We start from the raw sequence: 26,636 nt of genomic DNA on the forward strand, positions 1-26,636 counted from the left end.
CTGATTATGAGATATACATATCTCATGTAGAAGTGATTTAAAGCTGCATTTGGCATGCCTGACAGATTGAGGAGACTTAGCCAAAATTTTTAATGTTTACAACTCTCATGCCCCTCCCCCACTACCACCGAGCACCCTCTCATTGAGTTTGTGCTTGTCAGTGCACACCAGACTGCACCAGACTGTGATTGGCATTCAGATCTCACACAGCCCTGTTCTGATTGGACCAGAAGAACCGGGAGCTGTGGATTTTTGCAAACCAAATAACAGGCTCTAGGTGGAGGTAGAAGTGCGGGGTTTTTTCTAAAACCGGCTGATGTTGTTCTGTCGGAGCATAGGGACGGTTCCAGTGAATATGAATCTTGCCTACTGCAGCTTTAATTCAATAATAGTAATACTAGTACAATTGTTGTTGTTATTGTTGTTATTGTCATTATTATTATCATTATTATTATTTAGTTGTAGTAGTAGTCGTATTGTTGTTGTTATTGAGACACTTGATGATGTTAAGAAATATATAAACTTGACTATTTTTTTATGGTTTGTGCATACATAAAGAGTCAAATCTCAACTCTCTCAAATCTCTGTGTCATTTTGGCTTTTGGTATGAGTCAGATAAAGGCTGTTCCTTTAGAATGCAGGTTAAATAATAAGTTAAATGCATTTCTTCCATAGTGCCTCTAGAGAGAACCATGTCCAGACTGGCAATCTTCCTACAGTTAATCCCATACACCAAGAAAATAAGTTGTCAGGTAATTATATTTTTTTATTCAAACAATTTACTTTGTTTATGTGGTGTCTCTGTATTTTACTCACTATTCTTTACATTTTAGGTTCTGAAGGGCAAGTATTCCAAAGCACCTCTTCAAATATTCATGCTGGCGACACTGAAAAATCTGTCAAATCCTTGGATTCTTGCCATGGTCCCCAAAAAAATCTTAACCATGAAATTAGCAACAATTTATCAGCTCAAAACATGGCTCTAACCAATGAGGTTGGTTCAACAGAGAAGCCTTCACCATCCAACAATAACCGATCTGAATGGTTCCTGACAACTTGTGAATGGCAGGGATTTAAACCCTTAGTCAGTTCTGGATTTGAATCATTTTGTTATGATGATACAACTATGGCTGAACTGGGGGATTTGTCAGACCACTCATCAGCCACCCAACAAGATTCAGCTAATAAACAATTAAACTCAAGAAAGATTCACATATCAGGAGCAAGACCCAGGGGCAAGGACAATAGAGTAGAATTACTCAATGAGGCATATGTAAGTCAGGATAAAAAGGAAAGAATAGGGAAGTTATGTGACATGACCACACTTCCATCAATGTCAGTAGTAATGACACCAACTGCAAATTGCAATTGTGATAGTAAAAATAGTAGTCTGACCAAAAATGAGAATAACAAATGTCCTACCGATCCAGTGGTGTCATCTGTATCATCAGAAAAATGTTTACATCACCAGCTAAACCTTGAGTTGTCTGTTTATGAGGAGATTCCACATGTTGATGATTCTTCACAAAGAGAAAACTCAAAAAATTACAAAAATGTTAATTCATTAGCAACTGAACACTCAGGACATGAGAAGCAAGAGCGAAAAGATAAATGTGTAGATGGAGTTATTGTGGATGTCATGACAGAGAAAAATGAATGTACACAAAGTGAGACAGTGTCATGCATTCCTGAAAATAGCCAAAGCAAAATTCAATCAAAAAGTAATCAGCCAGTCTACTGTGCCATAGCTATGAATGGACTGGAAAATCACAGTCCTTCATTTCTTTGGAGTAAGGTTACTGTGGACAGCACTAGTTTATAATGCCATCATCAGAAGTAAAATAGAAAATCACACAGACACCTACATGCAATGTTACACTATTTAAGCATTATACTTTAATTTAATCAGTTAGAAAAATGTTACACTTTACTGTAACTATGTACATGTATTCTCAATGCATTTGTTGCACTTTACAGATCATTGGATAAAATCATGATAAGAACTCATGGTTGCTAAGTTGTTTCTAAACAATATATCCATAATTTAACATAGTACTGTAAGTCTGTAACACATTGGTAATATGAGATTTTTTTTAAATGTAGTAGTAATGGTGAAATGTTATGGTGAGGTTTTAAATGCAACAATTAAAGGGTAAGCTTTGCAGCAGTTGCCCAGAAACATACTTACTAAATTTACAAACATGATATCTAGTAGCTGATATGAAACTTCTTGAAGACAGAGTAACTGAAACGAATCTAGACTGCAGAAGTAGATTAAAGCAACACCATGGGAAAATTGATATTGTTAACTGTTAACTACTTCATATGTTTTTTTTTTCAAGAAGCGCTTGCAAAAATTAAAGGAATTTGTAAAGCAAGCATGGCAATACAAATAGTATGCAAATCTTTATTTGAAACATTCATTGAATATCTCTAATAATGTGTAATGATGTAACACAATAGAAAATTAATACATACCTGTATAGGAAGCACTGTATTAGTAATTCATTAATAAATGGTGAAATGCTTTACACTTTACAAGGCTCCCTTTTGGCAGTTGTAAATTGTAGTCATTTGTTATGATGTATTGTACACTTTACAATAAGGCTTCCTTTTGCCAGTTACTGTATAAATAGTACTAATTCATCGATAAATGGTTGTATATTTTACACTTTACAATATGACTCCATTTCAGTAGTTATACATGTGTGTAACTCATTTATAAATGGCCATAAACTAAATGCCAAAGCACTTGGTATCTAATGGGATAACTTGATCTGTAACGGTGTGCCATACACAGCACAGTTCCTCTCGATAGGGGCGCTACAGCCTCCACTCATAAACTTCGATAAATGCTGAAATGATGTTATGTAAAACCATGGGCAATTCTTCTGCCGTTCCTGATCGGTAGGCTAAGCTAGGTGAAATGTTTTCCCGTTGTCATAAAAAAGACACACAGGTTGCAAAAAGGCTAGCCAATATCCCCACTGTAGACATTAAGCTAGGGTGACCAGGCGTCACCGGTTTTCGGTAACCTGACCAAGCGTACCCTTACAGAAATTTCAGGTTTCTGGCCAACACTGTCCGCAAATTTGTGGCAAGGTCATATTTTCACATATAAATAAGGTTTCTGGCAAGCAGTTGCGGTTAAAGGAGAATTCCGGTGTGATATTGAGTGTGTTGAAACATGATACAGAGTGTGAACGTATGTCTCATAGCTCATCTCGGCTTGTCCCCTGCACTCAGAAAGCTGGCGCTAGTTAGCCGATGCTGCCAACAGTTTTTCGATGGGGGTGCCTCGGGCATCGGCCTAGCCATGCAAATAAATCACTGTTTTACACCATTTACAAAGCTCAAAGTAACTCCATACTTCATTGGTAGACTTCCGAGGGCCTTGACATTTAAAACGAGACATTGAGAACTTTAAAAAGCACTAGTAGTTTATTTAAAAGACGATTTATACAGACAGTACCTTGAGGAAGTTTACCGTTCACCGCCATCTTGAATTTAGTCACGATAAGTCGAGCGACAAGAACGAATGAACAGGTATGACAAGGGATCAGATTCCAAAAACAATTCCGTGGAAATGCATGGATTCCAGTTGCTTCCAAAAACATCCGTTACTTTTTAAATAGAAAAAGGGGGTCCAAGGCACTCTTCTTCAAAAATATAAAAAGACTTTATTTAACTGGCTAATTCATCATAGAACGTTTAAAAACATAGGGAGAAGAAACCCACGCGTAGCGGCACAAGCAGCCTTCTTCAGGGTGTGCTTGCCAGAACAGTCCACTAGGTGGCTGGCTATAAATGTTCACATACAAAAAAGACAAAAATAATCCACTAGGTGGCTATACATCGTAAATATAAGTCTCCAGAGAGTACAAGGTATAGAGAAAGACTAGTTAAGCCTAAGCAAATACATACAGAGAAAAGATGATCACAAAAAAGGACTGAAATCTATTTCTTCATTCAACCCAGGGTAAACTGTGGCCTGTAGATTGTATGTAGAATGTTTCTCTTTGTAAAAGTAATTTTAATCGGTCACCACCCTGAATGTTCTTTTTAATAGTTTCTAAACCCTCTACCATAAGGCCTTCTGGATTGCAGTTGTGCACATTTTGGAAGTGTTTTGCCATAGGGTAATCCAAATTAGCTTTTCTAATGGCGTTTTTGTGCTCACATACTCTGTCTTTAAAAGAAACTCTTTGTTTGACCAATGTAAAAGCATCCACATTTGCATGATAGCCTATATACCACAAACGTAGTGTTGCAATTAATAAATGTTTTTATATTATGCGTCTTGTTTGTCTTGAAATCACAGAATTGTTTGCATTCTTTAATGTTGGAACAATGATTGCAAGATCCACATCTGTAGGTACCTTTTAACTGTCTCTGAAGCCAAGTAACCTGTTTTTTTAGCAGGGAGATGACTTGGTACTAGCCTATCACGTAGTGTGGGAGCCCTCCTAAAGCTGATTATTGGTGGTGCAGAAAACACTTCTCTGAGTACCGGGTCACTCTCGATGAGATTCCAATTTGAGTGTATTATCCTTTTTATAGGATTAGCTAAAGAGCTGTATTTTGTAACAAAATATGCCTGTTTTTCTTTTTCATAGGACCGCTTTCTGGAGTAGCTCTGATCTAGGAATGGACTGAGCTTTCCTATAGGCATTTTGTATAGTTTCTGTGTGGTAGCCCCTTTGTAAAAATCGGTTAGACATTATTTTTGCTTGCACTTCATATTCATTATCAGTATCACAAATTCGTCTAAGACGTTGGAACTGGCCAAAAGGTATATTATTTTTAAGCCAATTTGGATGGAAGCTATCTGCTTTCAACATGGTGTTCCTATCTGTAGTTTTACGATATACAGTAGTATGGAGCTTACCATCATTACCACTAGAAATGGTTAGATCTAAAAAATTGATGGTAGTTTTGGAATATTTCATACACAATTTTACATTCCTGTTATTGTTGTTCAGATGATCATAAATCCGTTATTTTTTGGCAGATTTAATGTTGATTGCATAATTAGTCTGTGCAGGACTTTAAAAAGGCATATTACAATTTCAGTGGAGGGGCCTTCAGCAACGCAGAGGAGGGCCCTTGTTGATGTGGGGGAGGGCCCAGGCTCAGGGGCAACGGCCTCGCCTGCCCCGCCTATAGCTCCTCCCCTGATGGGTACAATATCTGGAGGTTTCTTGAACATCATCATCAAATTGCGACTAACCAGACTAGTGAACGGCATAGAGAAAATTGTGCATGTCTGGTTTATCTTGCTTTTTTGCCAAGCATCAGCCCTCAGGCCCATATCATTCTCACACTTAAAAGAATAATGCAAAGAATGCAGAATCTATTGTTTTCATTCCAATTGTGCATTAAAACCTTCAGAAATTAATTATCGATCAAACATGCAAGTTAAAGCGTTTTGTGTCCTCTCCGCAGCTCTAACGTGAAAATTAGACTACAATAAACTAAAGCGTCATTTGGAATGAATCATGAGCGTGCAGAAGAGACGGAGAGAAACCAGGCTATTTATTTTCATGGGTTTATCAATAGGTGGCAGTCTCGCCAGGTCTCGCTAGGTCACTTCCTGGAAACTTTACAGGCAACACTTCATATTTCATAAAAGACGCTATATCTCCATTACTAGAAAAAAAAACAGGGATTTTGATGAAAACTAGCCACTGTTTAGCTTGGGATTTCTCAGAAACAGAGGCATGTAGAAATAAACGGTGTGTACCCACTGAGAGCTTAAAGTCTCACCTTTCAAACGAGCCATAGTATGTGTCCATAGCTATAACATAAAATACGCTGTGGCTCTACAAAAATCGTTAACAATGCTGGCACTCTGGGTAAAAGCTTCTGAAAACTGTGCGGCATTCAAAGTGTTAATTGTATGTGTTTCGGCTATACAGGGGGTACTGTACTATACTGGGGGTACGCACCGCGGCCATACACCTGCAGGCGTGTCTGAGCTGCATGATAGATGTATCTGTCTGTCTGCATGATAGATGCTGAGCTGTTTTGAACTTTGCTTCATAACAGGTATTGGTCATGAAATGTATACAAACTAGAATAATGATGAATGTCTGGTGCCCTAATGACATTTTTCAAACCAGAAAACTGGTGAATTGAGTTTGAAATCGCTTGTATGCATGACATCAGAATTTCATAAAAATAACACAAATCCCTATTAATCTCTTTAATAACACAGACCTGGATCACACATGTAGAGTCACAAAAATAATGTGTTTTCATCACAGTTTATTACTTCAGTTCTTATATTTTCCATTACAATAGAAATATGTGAATATACCAATAAAATGCGAACAACATTCCAAGCAAACATTCTATTCTGAGTTGTATAAAATCACCAACATGCATCATCATCAGTCACAATAAATGGTCATTAATTTCAGTTTATATTACATCTATAAAATCATACATTCATCTCATATAACACATTTATAACACAAATGGAATCCAGAAAATAAAACTGACACTCAAGAAAAAAAAGGTTCTTTCATGAGGCACTCTTAAACTCTTCTCCCTTTTATTATTTATTGAGGATTGTGCAGGTGGAGTTCATTCCCATCCAGAAACCTGGCAGAATCCTCTGTGTCATTTCTGTTTGTATTCTGTGGAGTAGTTTCACCTCCTTACTCTTGTCACCCTCTGTCCTGTCTTGGACCAAGTAGAAATTGATGATTCCAGCAGGCTGGTCAATGTAGACACCAATGGTTGAACAGTATGGCACCCCACGGATTTCTGTGTTAACCCCATTATACCAGACTTGATAATGATAAGACTTCTCATTCTCTCCCAGACCACAGAGACCATCACCTCCTCTTCTCCCCACACTTTCATAAGTGGCTCCAATGACAACCCATCCTGAACACTCCACTTCCCAGTAACACCGAACACCCCACAGAGACTGTTTACACAGTACCTGAAGAGGTCAAATAAAAGGGCAATTGAACAGGATGAATATGAGGGAGAGGGAATAGTGGTAATCCTAAAATTAGCACAATACCTGTGGTGAAAGTTCATAGCGTTCTGGAAGGTCCAAGCAAGGACACACCTCCGCTGTTGACGACCTGTTTTGTCGTCAAGAGATAGACTGAGCCAATCTACAAAACATTTCACAAAACAACAACAAACAGTTTCCGGTTGTTATAAGAGAATTGTGGCATCCTTGAACTCATCTCCTGACTTGATTTAATTAATGCAACCCTTTCTGTGTCATTTTGAGGGATACTTTACAGCCTGCTAATCGACCCTATAAATAAACCCCAACAAAAGGATGAGGACTGAAGGAATCTATATCAAAAATGCTGAAACACTTTGTTATTATTTGTAATAATTTAATTGGTGGTTACGAGCTTCTGAGGTTATGTACTATAAGGTTATGTGCTATGTATGTACTGCAAATACAACTGATAGAAACTACCAAACCAGTGGAAAATCCCTTGTTTTGAAAATGAAATATATTTTCAATTTTTTACAAGAAATACATTAGCTCTTTATGAAATCAGACATGTTTCTCCTAAACCCCCTTTAAAGAGCAAAAGAATAGATTTAGAAGAAGGTTGACCTTAATTTGGATTTGGGCTGAGACAAGAGGGGGCTATTTCTCAGAAGTTGAAACTATTTGAGAAAATGGCCAACATTTAATATTGATGTTAAGTTATGTTGAGGATTAAAAGACTAGACAAAGGAGAGATCGCAAGGCTTGCTAGCCTGAACACCAAAATAAAATATCAGATAAGTAATTTAACTGGGTGGGCGAATTATATGAAAGATTAAAACAAGTTCAGTTACCATATAAGTGGTCACTGTCAAAAATGACAGAACTTCAGATCATTGCGTCCCATTCTATGAATTTCATCCCATCCATGGTTGAACATTCTGAAGATCAAAATGGTATCTACAGTATGCACACTAATAGAAACATGTTGCTGCCAGAGTTGTTTAATTATGAAATTATGCATATATCAGTTCAACGTTCATACATCAAGCTTCCTTTCTTTATATGACTCTGACTTTAATTGTCAGTAATATTTTTAGATCAACTACACATTTGCAACAGGGAGTCTAGTCCATCTTAAGTACAGACATTCATGAAAAATGTTCTTACATTTCATTAGCTCAGCTCTACATGTTGGCTCTTTGATGTTGGGCTCATAGACGGGCACCTTTTCTGTGTAGGAAAAGAATTGTTGGCAGATGATATGTGAGAAGACTATGATTATTGTAGCAGATGTTTATATTAATGATTGCAGAATAATAGCAACAACAACAATTATTACAACTTAGTAATAATTGCTATCTTAGCATGATTGTAAATATTGAGAATCACTATTACAGCTGGAAAATAAGGGTTATGATGCTGTTTTTTTTTAGATGCTTGTGTTTACTTTCATACTTTTGACATCCCTCACATTAAATTGTGTATTACCTTGTGATAATTTTGCATCCACCTATACGCTCAATGGAATTACCCTAATTTTGCATGAACACCATCTGATCCAAACATAGCCTGTCTTGTTTCTGATATATCCTTCTTCTGATTATGTAAAAAAACGTTTTGGGTTTTCATTGAATTGAATGTGGAAGTTGGCACTAAAGGCATTTTCAGTGTTTCAGTGTTTCACTGGAAAAAGGTTTCACATAAATGTCCATGGTGGAATTTTACACTTAAAGCACTATCTGGGCAAAGGCCAAATCAGCTCACAGAACTCAGAGCCATTTATGGTGAGCTTTTCCTATGCAACTCAATATCTCTGACACTTCGTCTCATCCTCCCTTTCACATACTTTGCACTTTGCCTGTAATTTAAAGGTACACTATGCAAGATTTTCACTTTAATATAACCTTTACGAAGCCAATGTGATGGTAAACGAAGTTGTAATAAGTGAATCGTTCAAGTAGGATAGCTATACGGCATAGACTTAACTTAACTTAACAAGTCGCTACCGAGAAAACAAGCCATGCAACTTCAAGAACGGAAGCCAATCTAGCTTGGAGTTTTTGCCTGTTGTTAATCCTTCACCTCCACAACAAAATAATTTGCATTGTGTACAGGGGGAACAAGACAGAGATCTTTGCTATTTACAACAGCAGAGTAAAATATAAATATATTGTGACTCTGGAGGGAGCTCTACAGTAGCCAAAAATACCTACATCTGCATTGTGCATAATAGGTTAAAAGTAAAAAGATACCCACACAGTGTTCTTTAAACTTTGTCTTCAGGAAGACGAATACCTCTGGTTGAAACGTTGTAGCTTATTAAACCACTCTGGGAGTTTAAAGAACAGTTATTTGTTCATGTATTATGACAGTAACCATGATTTTTTTACCTGATTGTTTATTTTCTTGTTTTGTTGGTTTTACAACTTTGTACCCTAGGGATGAAAACAACACTTCAAGAAAATGACACAAACAACATAAATATTAATATACAGAGCTATATGTTTCTCTGGATAATTGTAAAGTGATTGGAAGCTATGAATTTGCCTACTTTCCATATAGAAAGAAAAATGTATCACACTCAGAACAGTTGTAGAAATTAGAAAAAAGTTCTAAGCAATAAATACCTGTATTTTATTTAATTTACCTTCACTATATCATACCAAGGAAGTGTTACCAAGGAAATTAGTTAACTGCAAAGCCAAACCAGCTTTGTTGCACATTTTGACATGAACAATGGCTCTGATAGAGACATCTGTGGGTGACATACTGATACTAGTGATTCCATCCAAACCGCCGTATAGCTGCCTCTGGAGTTGGAGGCCAAAAGCAACTTCTTACCAAGACTTAAATGTCATCTATTAAACTGTGGCTTAAAGACAAAACCATGCACTAGACCAATGGTGTATAAAACACATCACATCAGAGAATCTTAAAAGTTTAGTACATGATGAAAAACTGTTGACTAGGTAAAATCCCAGAGAGGCCTTAAAAAAAAACAATTATCTGTAATGTGGAAAAACAGGTACTGCAAACCAACATGCACCATAGGTGCCTATACCTGATTTCTTGGTTTCAGGCATGATCCTGGTTGGAGTTCTAGTTGGCATGTTTGAGCTGTCTTAATCTTTCTTCAAAGGTTATTCTACAACAAATGTTGGGTCAGCTTCAGGCTCTCTCTTATACTGTAGGTGGGAGGGGATAAACAGGAGATGCCTCTGAAATGACAAAAATGGGGATGAAATATTGGTTCAGTGGCACACAGCAGATGAGATGAAAATAGTAAATAGGTTAGAAATGACACTTGAAACGTGTGTAACCTAAATATAACTCCCAAGATGTCAAAGATGGTCATAAACATACCTGGAATGCTTTCTTTATAGTATGGCCTTTACAATGTGTCAACACTTCTACACATGTCTATAAACACACACATACACAGACAGAGACGACAAAAAGAAGATAGAGAAGGAACTCTGTAAATTGGGCATATGCACATTGTTATCTTCAACTGATGGAGTTGGATAGCCAATACAAGTGTCTATTTATGGAGTAGACTAATCACCGTAATGAGGGTAATATTTTTGAAATTCACCTCTTTGTCATATTTACCGACTTACCGATATGTCATCGGTTCTATGTTGAAAGTGCGAATCACCCATTCTATGTAGAAATGAACCGTGAAAGAAATGTTCCTTTATGTTTTTTAAGGATTCAGCTGACCAACCAGGCTCAGTAACTTGTTAACAGGGAACAGGAAAGACGACACCTCAGATGATGGATTAATGTAGAAAGGCGTGAAACGACTTGTTGAAAATGAGGGGATAATATGACCATGACCTATTTCAGATACACCATATCGGCAACTTCTTCAATAAGTTGTCACACTTGAGATGAGATTCCTCATAATAGTTTAAAATCAATGAAAAAAAGTGTGTGAACAGGCAATTGCTGTGGGGAGAACAAACAAACCAAGGACTATATATAAGTATACAAGCTATGTCTACAATCACAATTAAAGTTATTTTGTTTGGGGGAGCTGTGGTGCAAGTGGCTGCAGTGTCCGTACCACATTCGTGGACCTACGCTCATTTCCCAATCCCATCTCCCTCTCCCACTTGCTTCCTGTCACTCTTCACTCTCTTATCTGAATGAAGACAAAAAGTCCAAAATATACTTTTTAAAAGTTATTTTTTGTTTAGTTACGGTAAGAAGTGACCTAGCAAACAAAGAAACAATACATCACATTCTACAGCTTGCTGACTTAGATGCTGTAATAAAGGATGTCATTCATAAAATGCTTGTAAGCTCTAATCTGTTTACACAAAAATGTATGCCAAACTTTGGGGATATAAAATATGAATATTTAGTTCCATGTGACATGGTACAAACACTTCTTCTTCTGGATCTGTTTGCACGTATTCAGAAATCCAAGAGCACAAAGGGGAAGTGATTTTATTGTAATGTGTACCCAAAAGCATGGCCACCTGTGCCTAAGCAGTTGCTCAAGGGGTTCAGGTTCTGGGCTTTGTAAAGTGCCTTGAGGCCATTTATATTGTTATCAGTGCTGTATAAGTTAACCTTTAACTTAATTAAATTATTCACTTCAAATGCTTGCAGCAAAAGTATTCATGTATAGGGGTTTAAAGCAAGCTGTTTAGTGTTTAATTATATTTTATTTTAGACAAGCTTTTTTGGATAAATTGTTGGATACATTTTTTTGGGAAAATATTTGTTTTTTTGTAAACTAGAAAATGGTGATGACTTTCAGAGGGGTTGAATGCTTTTACAAGGCTCTGTATCTTGTTCCATGCCCTTCGCTAAAATAAGCAAACAGCTGTCAGTTGTCAGTTGCACATTTATGTTGGCTATGTCTTGGTGAGTATGAAAATTATGCACCAAAGTCAAAATACTAGAAATGCCATTCTGTTGCGTTTTGTGTCCACTCTGGTGTCTACGGGGCTCCCGTAACACAGTAGAGATCGCTACTCCTTTAGGTGTGGGTGCGCTCGTCTTCGGACTGTGAGGATTTCACAGGGTAAAAGAGGAGGTATGCGTTTTGTGACTACTCTGGTGTCCAAAGGGATTCCCTTTAACACAGTTGAGATCGCTACTCCTGTGTGTGTTCGTCTTCGGACTGTGATAATAACACAGGGCAAAAGAGGAAGTATCTTTCAGTATGTGTCTGATGCGAGGGCCCCTTTTCGACGGGTTTAGGATGTACGAGAGGATTGACTTGATTGAGAGGCTCTCTCTATCTGAATCAAATTCCCTAATTTGGGGTTTAGGGGCTAAGGAAGGTAGACCACTTCAGAGTCTCTCTCTATCTCTTAGTCGCTGTTCCCTATTCCCTTGACTCGTACTTCAAAATGTGGTTAACTTCACTAAAAGAGGAAGAAATTCAGAGCTGTATTTGCCACAGTTGTTTGTCATCAAAATCTGAGGTTGTCAAAGGAGTGAAGCAAAGATGGATGATATATTGACTTTTTCCAAATTTTGACATACAGCAATTCAAACAGGATGTACAGGTAGCCAAATGAAAGTGCATCAGCTATAGGCATGTATACAGTAAATAATTGGAACATTTTAATGATTTAATCATCACACAATAGTATGAATATATACCCATCATATTTACAGAGATAGTGTGATTAAAAAGTCTGGCCAAAATACCAAAACACATTTCTTTTTTTTCATTACAAACATTTAACACCCTATATTTTTCAGTTATCTATTGAACACGCCTACCACCAACTCACGCCCAGAATGTATGATTGTGTAGTCAATTGTGTAGTGACGTGACCCTGACTCTATATTTGTAACTCAGCTCCCGTAAATTATGACAGCAGTATTGAGGTCATGAAAGTGATCATTCAGACCAGGAAAATCACCTACTGACCTGCACAACATAGCAAGGAATGCAGGGATAGTAGATAGGATGTGTTGGGCGACAGTTATAGTCACACATGTGAGACTTAAAGAGAAGCTCTGATCCAACAACAACCTAGGGCCTATTTTTTGATGATGATAATAGTGCAGCATTGAGTAAAACCGGAAAATGCATTTACAACTGAATAGCATATAGCATAGCCTTTGGGGGCAAACTGAAACATATACCCCACACATCATTATGAAAACCTAACTCCCCACCCCTTACCTGGCACCTGACCTCCCGCAGACAATATAGTCTCCCAAGTGGTTAACATAAAAAAAGACAAGTGACAACAAAGGAACTCATGGAATGTCCCATGGTGACATACTATCCAGATACCAAGAAACCATAGTTCTATATATACAGTCTATGCAAGAAACTAATGGACCACAATGTACCCCGAATTCCACCTGTATGATAGTAAAGTGTTGCCACGGGGATGTCACCTGTGAGATAGTCTAAACAAGATATGGCATAAGTTAGGCGGTGTTCTACGTTGAATCACTGTCTCCTGTGCTGATGCTGCACTAGTTGGCATGTACAGGTATTTAGCAAATGCTTTTAGCAACAGGGATTTCTAACATAATGGGGAATGAACCTGAGCTAACTGCTTAGCAGGCAGTGATGATACCATTTCTCTACGCCCCTTAATGTCATGAGTAGATGAATTTGACAGTGTAATTCATACGGGTGCCAGATTTACGCACACTTGTGAATAGAGCATAATCAGTGCTTCAAAAAACGCACACTGTGCTTCTTCATTTTACATTTTTCATGGTATTTAAATACATACTTCTAGCATAATTTTCAGTACCCACAACTGAACAATCAATCGCAAGTGCAATTGAATGGAGTCAACTGATGACAACATTAAAAGGAATCAAAAAGTTTAGCAGTCATAAAATAACACAACAAGCAGAGAGATAATGCAGAATAGTAGATCTACTCCAATTAAAAAAAATAAAAAACCCTTTGTACTAGATAGGGCAGGCATAACTGGGATAGATGGCAAAATAACATGGGATTCTGTGACAGTGACTCGGATGCCTACTTCGTCACAGTAGCAGAACAACAATCCACATATATTGGTGATGTATGGACATACAAATCTGGTCTGATATATACATATATTCAAAGGATTTGCACATATTGCAAGGATTTGCATATATTAAGGAATATGCACTTGTGGGATGAGCAGCAGAGCTGAGTATGTGGGTTGCGCCCATGAAAAATTTGCCAAATCTTGTCTGCCATTGCCAAACAGGTTATTTTTCTGTTGCTTGTTTTGAACTTCTGGTATCCTGATTGGCAGCACCCTTGAGCATGGGCCCTACTACTGTAAGTACAGCTAGTCAGTAAGTGTCTGCTCCAAGAATCGGCATGCCGCATTTGACTGATCTGGATAGGGCCCTTAGGGCAACTTCAAGCTGGTGTTCCGCAAAACCAAGTTGCGGCATTATTTGGAGAGAGCCCTAGTACCATCTCCAAACTGAAGGCCAAATCTGTCTTCTACAGATTTGCAGTCAAGGTTTGCAGGACGATATGGCTGACGCCGTCAGGCCCGTTTGCGCTGATGTCGGCAAACACATGCACTAGAACATGTGGAGGAATGTTATGTTCAGTGATGAGTCCAGATTCTGGACTCATGGGATGGGATGCCATCCCACAGCAGTGTGTGAACAGGCTGGTGACCAGCATGAGAAGGAGGTGCCAGGCAGTTGTGGCTGTGTGTATGGTTCTGTGGTTGTGTAAGGGGCAGTCGTGGCCTAATGGTTAGGGCTTTGGGGTTGTAACCGGAGGGTTGCCGGTTCGATCCCTGACCAGTAGGAATGGCTGAAGTACCCTTGGCCACTGCTCCGGGTTAGTGTGTGCTTCACCTCACTGTGTGTTCACTGTGTGCTCTGTGTGTTCACTAATTCACGGATGGGATAAATGCAGAGACCAAATTCCTTGTATAAGCAAGTATACTTGGCCGAAAAACCTGATTTACATTTACATATTTACATTCTTCCACACGCTACTGAGGCTCCTGTGAAATTAATAAATTGCCAATATGTTTTGTTTCTTCAAACTTCAATCATCCAATCCACCAAACACCAAACAAGTCAATGGCAGAATAAGCTGTTTGGCAATAGCAGAGAAGATTTGGCAAATTTTTCGTGGGTGCAACCCACATAGCCTACTCAGCTCTTGAAAGGGAACTAAACTAAACTAAACTATTGAATTTCCCCTTTGGGATCTATCTATCTATCTATCTATCTATCTATCTATCTATCTATCTGTCTATCTATCTATCTATCTATCTTTCCAACGGTATAAGATGTATTGCCAAAAAGCATTGTTACTACAGAGAAATAATCTACTTAACACAAATTTTTGTGCTAAGTTTAAATTGTTTACAGAGAGGCAATACCACTGACCTTCACAATAAGGCTATGATTTCTTTATGGATATTTATTAAACACAGCTGGAAATGGCAGCAAGCAACGCCAGGAGAAAACTACACAGGCACAAATAAAGCCAAGGCACAAAAACACAATTGTGTTGTTGAGGTAGATACCACTGAACCAAGGCAAAAGTTGGTCAGTTTTATATACAAACTCAATCAATCAAAGTATCAACTCAATCAATTAAAATATCAAAGTTAACACTGGCAGTCAATCTCTCCTGTGATTACTCCTACAAAGACCTGAAAGTAGACCCCACTCCAATCAGAGCATTTCATTTCTGGAAATTAATGACATGATTTAACAAAGCCTTCCAAATAGAGATGTACCACACACATGTAAGAAGTGTTGCTATATTTGACCTCATATGGTAAAAAACATTTATTTTAATCCTCTGAATCACTACTGTCATTCAGACCACTGTGCGCTTCCAGTTCTGCATCTCGCTCAATTCCTTGTGAAGCACATGATCCCTCCTCCAGGACAAGAAAACGTCTGAGAAGTGCTTCAACTGCTTCCACATCACTGTTAAAACAAATTGGTGTTTTGGTGAGATATTCTGTTATTATTACCAGTGTAGGTTAAATGTTTTCCTAAATTTACACACAATATTGATCAGAAATGAATGTAGAAAGGTGTTTATGGATGATTGTGTGCGATTTATGAGACCTACGGCATGAAATCTGTTGAAAAGAGCTAATTACGTACAGTATAGCCTGGCGAGCCAGACCCACATTAAAATATAGGGTCTGGGCACTCACCGTTCGCAGTGCTCAGTCCGAGGGGCGGGATAATTAGTTGTCTTTCAAATTCCCTCTGCACGCAATAGGACGCAATAGGATATTTGTTTTCAAGTAGCAGGGAATTCAAGCCAAACCGTTGCAACTCCATCAATCATTATGTTAAGCCCACCAAACGACTCTATACACGATTTCAATGTCCTGATTAAGTTTCGATTTCTGGAGCTCACAAGCCAACGGAGAGTTGCTAGACTAGCGCTAGGGGCGCGTCTAGATTTCTAGGCTAAATTACGTAAGCAGTCCTCTTGAAAGTTGTGTCATACGTCACGTTGTGTCATACAGGAGTCATCTCTGGCTGTCACTAGCTGTCCCTTGCTAGGCATGTATAGGTTTCATCTAATATCCTTGTTCAGTCATTTTTAAATCAATAAAATGTCTAATTTTGTTCTAGCAACTGAAATGATAAAGTAGCTTAATATTTACATTTATTTTTTTACATTTATTAATTTAGCAGACACTTTTATCCAAAGCAACTTACATATGTCAGTTATATTACAATGGCCATTGTATCCAGGGCAAGGGCACAGCAGTGGAAGCTGGGAATTAAACCCACAACTTTTCAGGCTACTGCTTGCTAGGCCAGCTCCTTAGCCACTAAGCTACCACCGCCACTAAATATAATATAATATAAAGTCCCTGGCAAGATGATAAGTCAGGCAATATACTCATGAGCCCCCACGTTCATGTCCCCAGAGTGTAGCACTGTAGTTGCCTGACAGCTCTAGGTGTTGGCTGCAGCAACTCAAGCTAGGTAGCACAGATTGTTTTCAGGGTTTTTTCCATATGGACAGTACTCGGTGACCTCGAGAAACAGAGATCTATGTTAAAAAAAAAAACAAATCGCTGCAATTCTCCTTTAAGTAACCACACAATATTTTCTAGACAAATAAATAATAGATAGAAAAGACAACTCTTTGTACCAAGATGTATCTCGACGACTACTACATTACACCTGCGTGAGCAAAACCAGCGGGTGTTGTCCAACTACGCATACATTGGATGGTAAATCTACTATGATGAATATGTTGTGGTAAAACTGTGGCTCTGCAGCTCTGCAGTCAGACCATTCTCCTAATAGGCGTGATTGACTGCACTTATGTATTGTCGCCTACACAACTTGTTCCATCTTCAAACACTGAGCATGCAGGTCATTTGTGACTCCAAAGAGATCATTGCAAACGTTTTGGTCAAATATGACTTGGGGTTTGTCTGCAATTACAGGAATTTTAGATACAGACACGTATTTCACTCTTGTGCATTGAATATTACTACCACATCCACATAAAGAATTTGCACCTTCAGTAGAATATACAAATTCTGTTTAATTAAGTAAAAAAAGATTTCATTTAATTTCAGCTCTCCTTTTATCTCTCTCATTTGTACCGTATGGAGTAGGAGCTAGACCATCATGACCATTAGAAGTAAATCAACATGCTATGACTACCAACCGTTTTCCTGCCAGCACGGCATTCTGAGTGAGTGGGTAAGAAAACCCTGTCTCCATGTGCAATATGAGAACATATCCTTTCCCCAAGTAGCGGACAGTCTCCTCCCGTACACTCAGATCACGTAGGTGCTGCATGTCCAATACCACTGAATAAAAAGCAAATTGAAATTATGGAGTGTGTCAAATGGCATTGAAGGTTTAATTCACATTGAATACTGTGACAAGAAAACATACCTGTGTTATGGCCCCCACGTGTCACTGTGAGCACCAGCGCATATAGACTGAATGTCTTCAGCTCAATTATGTTGCGGGCCTTATCAAACACAGCTTCCTGTAAACATAATGGACATAGGCTATAATGTAATAACACACATTTAGGATACATTTTGGAAAATGTACACAGTAGAAATATTTGAATGTAAAACCACTGAAACATTTTAGTACACTTGTGTCTTTTCATGATTATTTGCTTCCATGATTGGTTGCTTCCATGACTGGCAGCTTATACTAGTGTCAAACATCAAAGTTCAAATTAATGTATTGAAACGTCTCTAAAAAACACTTAACATCAGTTTTGAACTTAACTAACTTTGATGGCAGTAAGAGGTGATAAAAATAGCACCATAGAGGTCACCAATCACCAATATAGATATTTTAATTCATAATAGCTATAATATATATCTCCCTGTATAAACATCTTCAATGTGGAACTAATTGGTCCCACCCCGACACCGCAACTCTGCCTCATTGCAACAAGACGCTCCCATAAGTCTCTAACTTTCTGTTAACTTCAATTTACATAATGCTAAACAATGGTAAGTTCTAATATTGGAGTAATTCAGTCAAAGTTAATGCAAAACAATGGTCATGTATTTGTTTCTATCATTTTGTACAACAATTTTCTACAATACAAGAAAAAAGTGCAAAGAGTGACATTAAGGGTAGTATAAACTTGTTGTTGTATACATTTGGTATCAATTTTGTTTTGTTTTACTTTAACAATATTTAATTAATGTTGTGGTTGCCAGCTGGGACAGTATGGATGTTGTGTATGTTTAGGTCCCAGAACTCAGCCTAGCAGTCCCCCGGACTCAAACCCACAAACAGCGCAACCACTTAGCAAAAATGTGGTTGATGCCTGTAGAGGCACACCTGCTACCTAATCTTGGCTTCTAGCGAGTCCATCCTGCTTTCGATCTAGATGCAACCAGACGCAACCACATGTGCCACTGAAACAAAACACGCTTGTGCAGGAGCTGCCCATGTGAAATGTCACACACCAGAGAGATCATCGTCATTTTGATGTCACACTGGTGGGCGCCAAGTCTGCAACGGCGACTGTAAATACCCCTTTAGGAGGGGTTCCAGACATCAATTTCAATTCCAATTTATGTGCTGTTCTAAATTATGCCAGTATTTTGTACACAGTAAACATTCAGTCTACCTCCCACTCCTCCATGTTTTGAAGGGCCACAAATAAACAGCCGGTCACATAAAATGCCTTCCACCACAGGCTATCTGAAAAAGAGAGATTTAAGAGTGACTTTTTAAAAAAGGCTCACTGGACGAAACTTAAAATTTCAGGATCAGGCAATTTTTTCAAGATGTGAACAGCAGTGAACAAATTTCAATCAGTGATCAAAATAAGAATATTCATTGTACAGATTCACCAAGCAGACGACTTGCGGGAGCATCAAATTTCAAAACAATCTCAAATCTCTGGCTAGGTTCCATGTTTCTGTTATTATAACTTGGGTCAACTACTTTTGATCTTTTAGATCTTCAATGCCGATATGCGATAGCACTCACTAGATTTAGCACGTATAGCCTAGTCAATCAAAACACATCCCTGCTGAAAAAAAATGAAAATGCATTATACTGCTTTAATCGCCTGTTCTGAACTGCACCAACTTTCATGTGTATGATTAACCTGACATCCTCTGGGAGTATATGTCAAGTTTCGTGGAATTTCATCCATGGCGGGCTATGAAATAAATTAATTCATGTGTACATTTAGTGACTGTACACCCATCGGCCTGTAGTTGGTGGTGTTGAGTAAAGGGTTGCTGGTAGAGGATGATACGGTCTCACACACACACACACGCACACACACACACACACACACACACACACACACACACACACACACACACACACACACGCATGCATGCATTCACACACACGCACACATGAACACACACTCACATCCACATCCACATGCACAGACACGCACGCATACACACACACACACATCCACACACACATACACACACACATTCGCACACACACAAACACACACACGCATCCACACACAGACACATACACACACATGCATGCACACAGGCACACACACACGCACAGGTATGCACATACAAGCATACAAAAAGTTTCAAGAGAGTGGCATGGAGTTAGCCTAGAAATCTAGACGCTCCCTAGTGGCAGCAAATGTAATTTGCAGCCAGGATAGTCTAGCAACTCTCTCACTCGTTGGCTTGCAAAGGGGTAAAAATCAAACTTCGATCAGGCCAATCACATTGTGTGAGTCGGTGGACGGGCTTAACATGACGGCAGAGTTGCAACGGTTCCGAGTGAATTCCCTGCTACTTGAAAACAAAGATGATGGATGCTGCTGCTGGCGAACAGTGCGACTCGAGTTAAGCTTTTTTTTAGGTTGGCAAAAGTTTGATAGCCAACTAGCTCCGCAGGTAGGAAATGCATGGGACTCATGAGTTGTAGCACTTTCCTATTGCGTGCAGAGGGAATTTGAAAGACAACCGTTTATCTTATCTTAAGCGTTTAGCTTAGAAACCAATTCCATCTTTTTTGTCTTTATTAGGCGTAGCCTACTCGAACTCGCAACTAGCTTTCTCTCTGCCTAGTGCCTACCGGTATACTTCTCACGCGGCCCTTTAGCTGCACTCTGTGGTAGGCTACACCAGTAGTCACGCCTCCTCACACACCATGCGACTGACAAGTGACTGACATGAGGGTTCACTCATCGTTACTCTAAAGACCCGAGAGAGAGAGAGGGAGAGAGAGAGACGAGGAAAACAAACAAGCATGCAAATGGCATTTATCGCAGCCAGAAAAATTAGAGCTAATTTTAATTATCATGCGATTAATTGATTTATTGAATATCACGACAGGCCTACTGCCAATGGTGAGTTCCCAGACCCTACATCTTGATGTGGGTCTGGCTCGTCAGGCTAGGATGGAGTAGGAGATGGAGACAAATTGACAAGTGTGATTTATTTTCGCGGAACGGATGTACAAGTCTGAGCGGCGGTCTATTTTGTACCGCTATGCGGTACATCTAGTTAACTTTGGGGCCACGCACCAGAAATCTGCATCTGGGGCCAGGCACAGTCTATCCAAGAGTGTGGAAAGATGTATCCATGTTAACTCAAAATTACAAACAAAGAAAATCATGGAACTACCTAAAATCTTAATCACATCTATGAGCTCCGCTCTAAGATCTTTGGTTGAAACCAATACAACTCCTGAAATGGTGTTGTTTATCCCCAGTTGGGATAACATTCCAGACCAATTGCCTACTCACCTGTACTGTAGTATGCAGCAGCAAGTCCAATGGATAACATACCTGAAAAAGACACTAGCTTAATATGACAACCAGCTTCATTTAATAAAAGACTGGGCTAATCTGTTTGACATAGATTTTCCATGCCATTATACTATGGAGTGAGGATTATCTCAAAATGATTTAAATATATATAAAAGGATATATATACATATACATACATTTATAAATATCCAAATACAAAATACAAATATAAAAATGTGATATACAAATAAATAAACAAATTTATATAAATAAACGTGTCTTGATATTGAGATTTGAAAATAAATATGCTTGACTTTGTATGTGGAATCTGCATTTGTGAATCTCCTTTTTGCTTTTATATCGATGACGTAATTTTGAGACATTCCTACTGCACACCAAGATCCACAAATAAATACCACTAGATTTGAACGTGAAGACACCCTCCACTGAACAACCAGCAGATCGCAGTGTTGTGCAAAGGCATTGTGCAACGACAGCTAGGCTCTGGCTGTACAGTCATTGGTATCCGGTCCTGGCCTCAATCGCAACTACAAGATCAACATGGAAGCGACCGGAGGATTACCTGGATGGGTAAGTAGTGTTATTTGTTACTTGTGTGTGTTATAGTGGATTTTTTTCTTCAGAGAGACATGAGTTTACTTGGTCAGTATACAGACGTTAGCAGGTGTTGACTCGACGCCTGCGACTGTTAGCCAGGTATGATAGCAGCTCTATGATCCCAGGGGGATATTCCATCAACCTCGCTAAAGGCCAAATCTGGCTTATTTCGATAAGTCTCGCTAATTTTAGTGAGAATTCCGTTCCATTAATGAGGTTAATGTGAATCCCAGCTTGGTAACTATGGGAATTTATGCCACAGAACTAACCTGCTCCGTAGGTTAACTTTCAAGCTAAATTAAGCTGTGTTGCAAAAAAAAAACAATCAGTCGGAAAAAAGTCCAAAAAGATGGTTCCGTCAACCTGTGCTTTCGTCACCTGTAGCCTACAACTTCAAAAAATAGAAGTAGCCTAGGCCTAGAAATGTTTTTTTCCGACAGTGTCACCAAGCATGGATTTACACATTCACTAGCTCCAAATAATGTATGAATATTATGCGATTAAAAATGTTTTAACTTCACATGCTTGTGGTTCTAGGAATCTTGCTACTCTGCGTCACTTACGTTCGGTGGTGGTGTAATTAATAGCTAGCAGCATTAACGTTACCAACCTCCCTGCTTAACTCACCACAACTTTGTAGGTCTTGTCCCTCATGCTGGCCCTTACAAAACCCACAAACTGACTCAAGGACACACAACAGTCAATAATGTGACCCGATTTAAAGTGGCTTTCACCCTTTGGACACTCACTAAAACGTAATATATTTCATACCTGTGTTGCAGCATGTAGGCTAATGTTAGCTGCATTATGTAATGACATACAATGTCGGAAATGCTAATAGCCTGTCGGCTACCTGAAAAGTTTGAGTGTTTAAAGGTGCCATGCGTAATGTCCACCAAAAAATCAATTCATACTCCACATTCCATAAAAGATGGGGGCAGTATACCTCCAGAAAGTGAGTTGGTCTACCCTAGAGTAACAACCGAGACACGTGTATTGCAGTTTGGCTGGCAGTTATGTTGCCCGCATACCGCCTCCCATGGCCGAAACTGGTATTATGACACCTGTCGGGCTGTGGCTAGTAATTTAGCATGCTAATTCAGGTTGATGTCTATGCAGCACTATACCTTGTCATTTTTTTAATGACATCATCACCCTTATTTCTTCTCATTCTTTTGATGCGTGTAACTCATTTTTGGGATATTTTTACCTGAGTTCTTACACATGGCACCTTTAATCTAACATTTACAGTGGTCTATTTGATAGTGTATTTGCCCTGACTAAGTTCGTGTAATGTATAAACTCCAATCCTTGTTGATACAAGTACCAATATTCGTCAAGAAAGTTTTTAATCACATTAAGATTTTCGCCATAGGCAGTAAAAGACTCCGCCATCTTTGTCAATATTTTTCGCTGGGATTGTGGGATTGTTCAGGATTGTGGGTAATGAAGTATTTATCCAAGAGATCGCGAATAAAAGGCATTTATCTCAAAACAAGGTTAGTGCCCCATGAACTCTTGGTGTCTATAGGAGCATATACAATCACTTAGTACAGCCGTAGCTGGTTTTAAGTCTACCACGTGCAGTTAAGTTTTTATGGCTTATACCGCAATTGTCAATGGAGAAATTGCATTGAATTTTTACATCCGGCATCGGCTGTGGGCGGGACTGTGCAGCTCTATAGAGTGGTGAAGTCCCGCCCCTTCCGTTTGCCTCCATGGGACCTATCTTTCAAAAAAATTTGAACGGCAGTCTATGGCGAAAAAGAAATTATTTTCTGGTCCCGGTTGACTTGTGCCTTGAATTACCCATATGATGTTTGTCAATTTTAAAGACAAATTTTCATGTAAAGACATTTGCAGTTTGTTTCGTAACTATTGAATTACAACATTGTGAAAGATTGTAATTCCAACGACTACAAACCCATCAGTTGCGCTAGTGACGTTAGCTCATTCACAGCCACACTATCTGAACACCCCCAATTATCACCACTTTTGTTCAGAAATTCTAAAACAACAATGTTTTTTAACTTCAAAATAACATTTGCTAAATTAACCATACATTTTTCAGTAGTCATAGGTGTGTAGATTTGAACAAAATCTGGTTTGGTTCTTAACGGGAGCATTTACTGCCTGAAATATCCGATTTTGTTTACCATGCTCGGAGTTATAGTGCTGGCCTGATGGGTCGCCTATTTACACCGTTTCAACGGCACATGAACGGTTAGACCGAGAATTCTCGTCATGAAATTAAAATTCCACTGGAGCTCCAAGCGGTTGTGTACACGCAGCCTTACAACACTGTTTACAGCTCTTTGAGTCACTGTAAAATGTAATTTTTGGTACATAGCTAATTTAGATACACCTATGGTGTGGGTGGTTGCGTTTCTGTAGGAGTCCGCTGTCTTGGTTTAGATATTAAGTGACACATACAAGCAAGACGGTGGAAATACATGACCGACGGTAAAAGGGGGAGTTCCGATAGATTGTACAAGCATACCAGCTACAGGTCTTAATTGGGCTTTCCTTGCCGAAGAAAATACCATGAGTCAGAGGATTAAACACATCAGGTAAGTTGTATTCATCCATAGACTGTACATTACATACTGTTAAGTGACATAGCAGGCAGCAAGATGCAACCGTTAACTAGCATAACAGCTCTTATCGTTTCATTACGTTGGTGACGTACATCGTTCGAGACGAGACATGTAGTCCATTGAGTGGATTCGCACAAAACCAACATAACTTTTGAAGTCTATCGAACAACAGTACTTTCTTGACGTGAACATGTATCTTTTAAATTCACACACATCATATGTGAAATTTGTGGCACAATTCAAACTGGACCAAAAAATAATTGTTATCTCTCCATTAACTCCCGTTCATAATTTTTTGAAAGATAGGTCCCATGGACCGGAAGTAGAAGGGGCGGGACTTCACCACTCTATATAATACCTCCATGGCGAGGCCCCCCCCCCCCAGGTCCCTACTAACCCTGCTAACGTCTGTACTGACCAAGTAAACTCATGTCTCTCTGAAGAAAAAATCCACTATAACTCACACAAGTAACAAATAACACTACTTACCCATCCAGGTAATCCACCGGTCGCTTGTCCATGTTGATCTTGTAGTTGCGATTTAGGCCAGAACCGGATACTGTACAGCCAGAGCCTTAGCTGTCGTTGCACAACGCCTTGGCACAACACTGCCATCTGCTGGTTGTTCAGTGGAGGGTGTCTTCGCATTCAAATCTAGTGGTATTTATTTGTGGATCTTGGTGTGCAGTAGGAATGTCTCAAAATTACATCATCGACATAAAAGCAAAAAGGAAATTCACAAATGCAGATTCCACATACAAAGTCAAGCATATTTATTTTCAAATCTCGGAAATATATTTACAAAGACAAGTTTATTTATATAAATGTGTTTATTTATTTGTATGTCACATTTTTATATTTGTATTTTGTACTTGGATATTTATCAATGTATGTATATGTATATATATCCTTTTATATATATTTAATTCATTTTGAGACAATCCTCACTCCATATTATACAGGCTTTAAATGATGGCGAGGCCTTTTGCCGATTGGCTACCATCTTAAAAGTGTCAACATACCAACAAGTAATGACCACGCGCGAATCCCAGGCGACCTCTTCAGATGTAGCAGGTCCGCCGTGTGTGTTTGTACAAGCATATACATCTAATTTAATAAACATAGTTAGATCGTTGGTTAGTCTGAGAGCTTTAAACACGTGTGAAGTAGGCTAGCCGACGTGAAATCTACTGTAGGCTATACAACGTAGGCATAGGCTATAGCGTTATTATTTTACTGTATTATCAAGCAAAAATCTGGGTTATTACTAGCAATTGATATGGGCTACGACATAGCCTAAGCCATACAACCCGCGTAGGTTGTAGTCTTACCTTGTTAAATATAGTCCAAGGCTACACAAACCAAAAATCCTGCGAGGGAACGAGAACTGGAACAAGCTTTGACTTCCTCATTTTCACTTAAGGTGGATTGACTGTCGCGCACGCCTACGTGTTTGGAGAGAGATATTGCGCACTCTATAGGCAGCCTGGGCAGTATTTTAAGTAGATGTGTTTGAAATATGTACTTTAGCGTATTTTGCAGGATTGGAAAAAATCAAATGTAGGCTACTTTTTAACAAAATATTAAAAATGTTTCTTGTCTCTTGGGGGTACGTTTTCAATAATCTGCCTTGTAGTTTCTTTTAAAAGTTGGTATTGCCTACCATTATTATTGTGGGTATTTTTGTATTTTCAAATGACTAATTAGCCTACTTGTATTTTAATGAAATACGATTTTCACATCATTACTTTAGTTTTCTCATCAGTAACCTAGCGTATTTTATTTTATTACATTTCATGAGCCAGTATTTGTAACACAATAGTTTTTCGTGTATTTGTGCCCACCTCTGTCTAGAAGCAAGTTGAATACAGAATGTTTTTGTCTCGTATCTGTGTTTCCTAACCATTGAGGTAGTGGGTCTGGGGCTTAATTGGATTCAAACTGTCAGGACCTAAATTTACCGATACTAATGCACGCTACATTTTACAAAATTTGTCTGGGGGTGATAGTAGCCTAAATAAATCAATAGAGACCTATGGTTAATGCCCATTTTTACAAATATGTCCTGGGGCCTATACTACGAAGCGGGGTTACTGGCTTATCTGGGTAACTTCGAGAGTAACTTGATCACGTGTGGCGTAACTTCCCGATTAACCCGTACTACGAAAGATGGATAGGTTTTACCAAAGATTCTAGATCTCTAGAGAGCTCTGTTCTAGAATCTTTGGTTTTAACCGAGGTATGCTGCCATGGCAATTTA

The 26,636-nt window shown here is 38.8% G+C and overlaps 2 protein-coding genes and 1 pseudogene across 8 annotated transcripts in view; 1 reads left to right on the forward strand and 2 right to left on the reverse strand.

Annotated features, from left to right (window-relative positions):
* Window positions 1–2,538, forward strand: part of si:ch211-234p6.5 (pleckstrin homology domain-containing family A member 4) — a 39,280-nt gene extending 36,742 nt beyond the window's left edge. For all 7 annotated transcript variants that reach the window (XM_048233845.1, XM_048233850.1, XM_048233844.1 and 4 more), the window contains 2 exons: window positions 676–752; window positions 834–2,538. The gene's annotated coding sequence lies outside the window, so the exon portion shown is untranslated. The remainder of the gene's footprint in view (window positions 1–675; window positions 753–833) is intronic.
* Window positions 2,539–6,279: 3,741 nt separating this feature from the next.
* LOC125287599 lies at window positions 6,280–12,451 on the reverse strand (annotated as a pseudogene).
* A 3,257-nt stretch (window positions 12,452–15,708) lies between these two features.
* LOC125288014 (cytochrome b-245 chaperone 1 homolog) lies at window positions 15,709–25,809 on the reverse strand. The gene is made up of 7 exons (XM_048234115.1): window positions 25,708–25,809; window positions 25,399–25,483; window positions 21,159–21,200; window positions 19,044–19,117; window positions 17,834–17,930; window positions 17,601–17,745; window positions 15,709–15,877 (listed from the first exon to the last, which is right to left on the reverse strand). The coding sequence occupies exons 2-7, from the start codon at window positions 25,481–25,483 to the stop codon at window positions 15,739–15,741; spliced, it is 582 nt and encodes a 193-aa protein (XP_048090072.1). The 5' UTR covers window positions 25,708–25,809; the 3' UTR covers window positions 15,709–15,738.
* Window positions 25,810–26,636: the final 827 nt, after the last annotated feature.

The sequence above is a fragment of the Alosa alosa genome, chromosome 22 (assembly GCF_017589495.1).
Source record: "Alosa alosa isolate M-15738 ecotype Scorff River chromosome 22, AALO_Geno_1.1, whole genome shotgun sequence".
NCBI classification, from domain to species: domain Eukaryota; kingdom Metazoa; phylum Chordata; class Actinopteri; order Clupeiformes; family Clupeidae; genus Alosa; species Alosa alosa.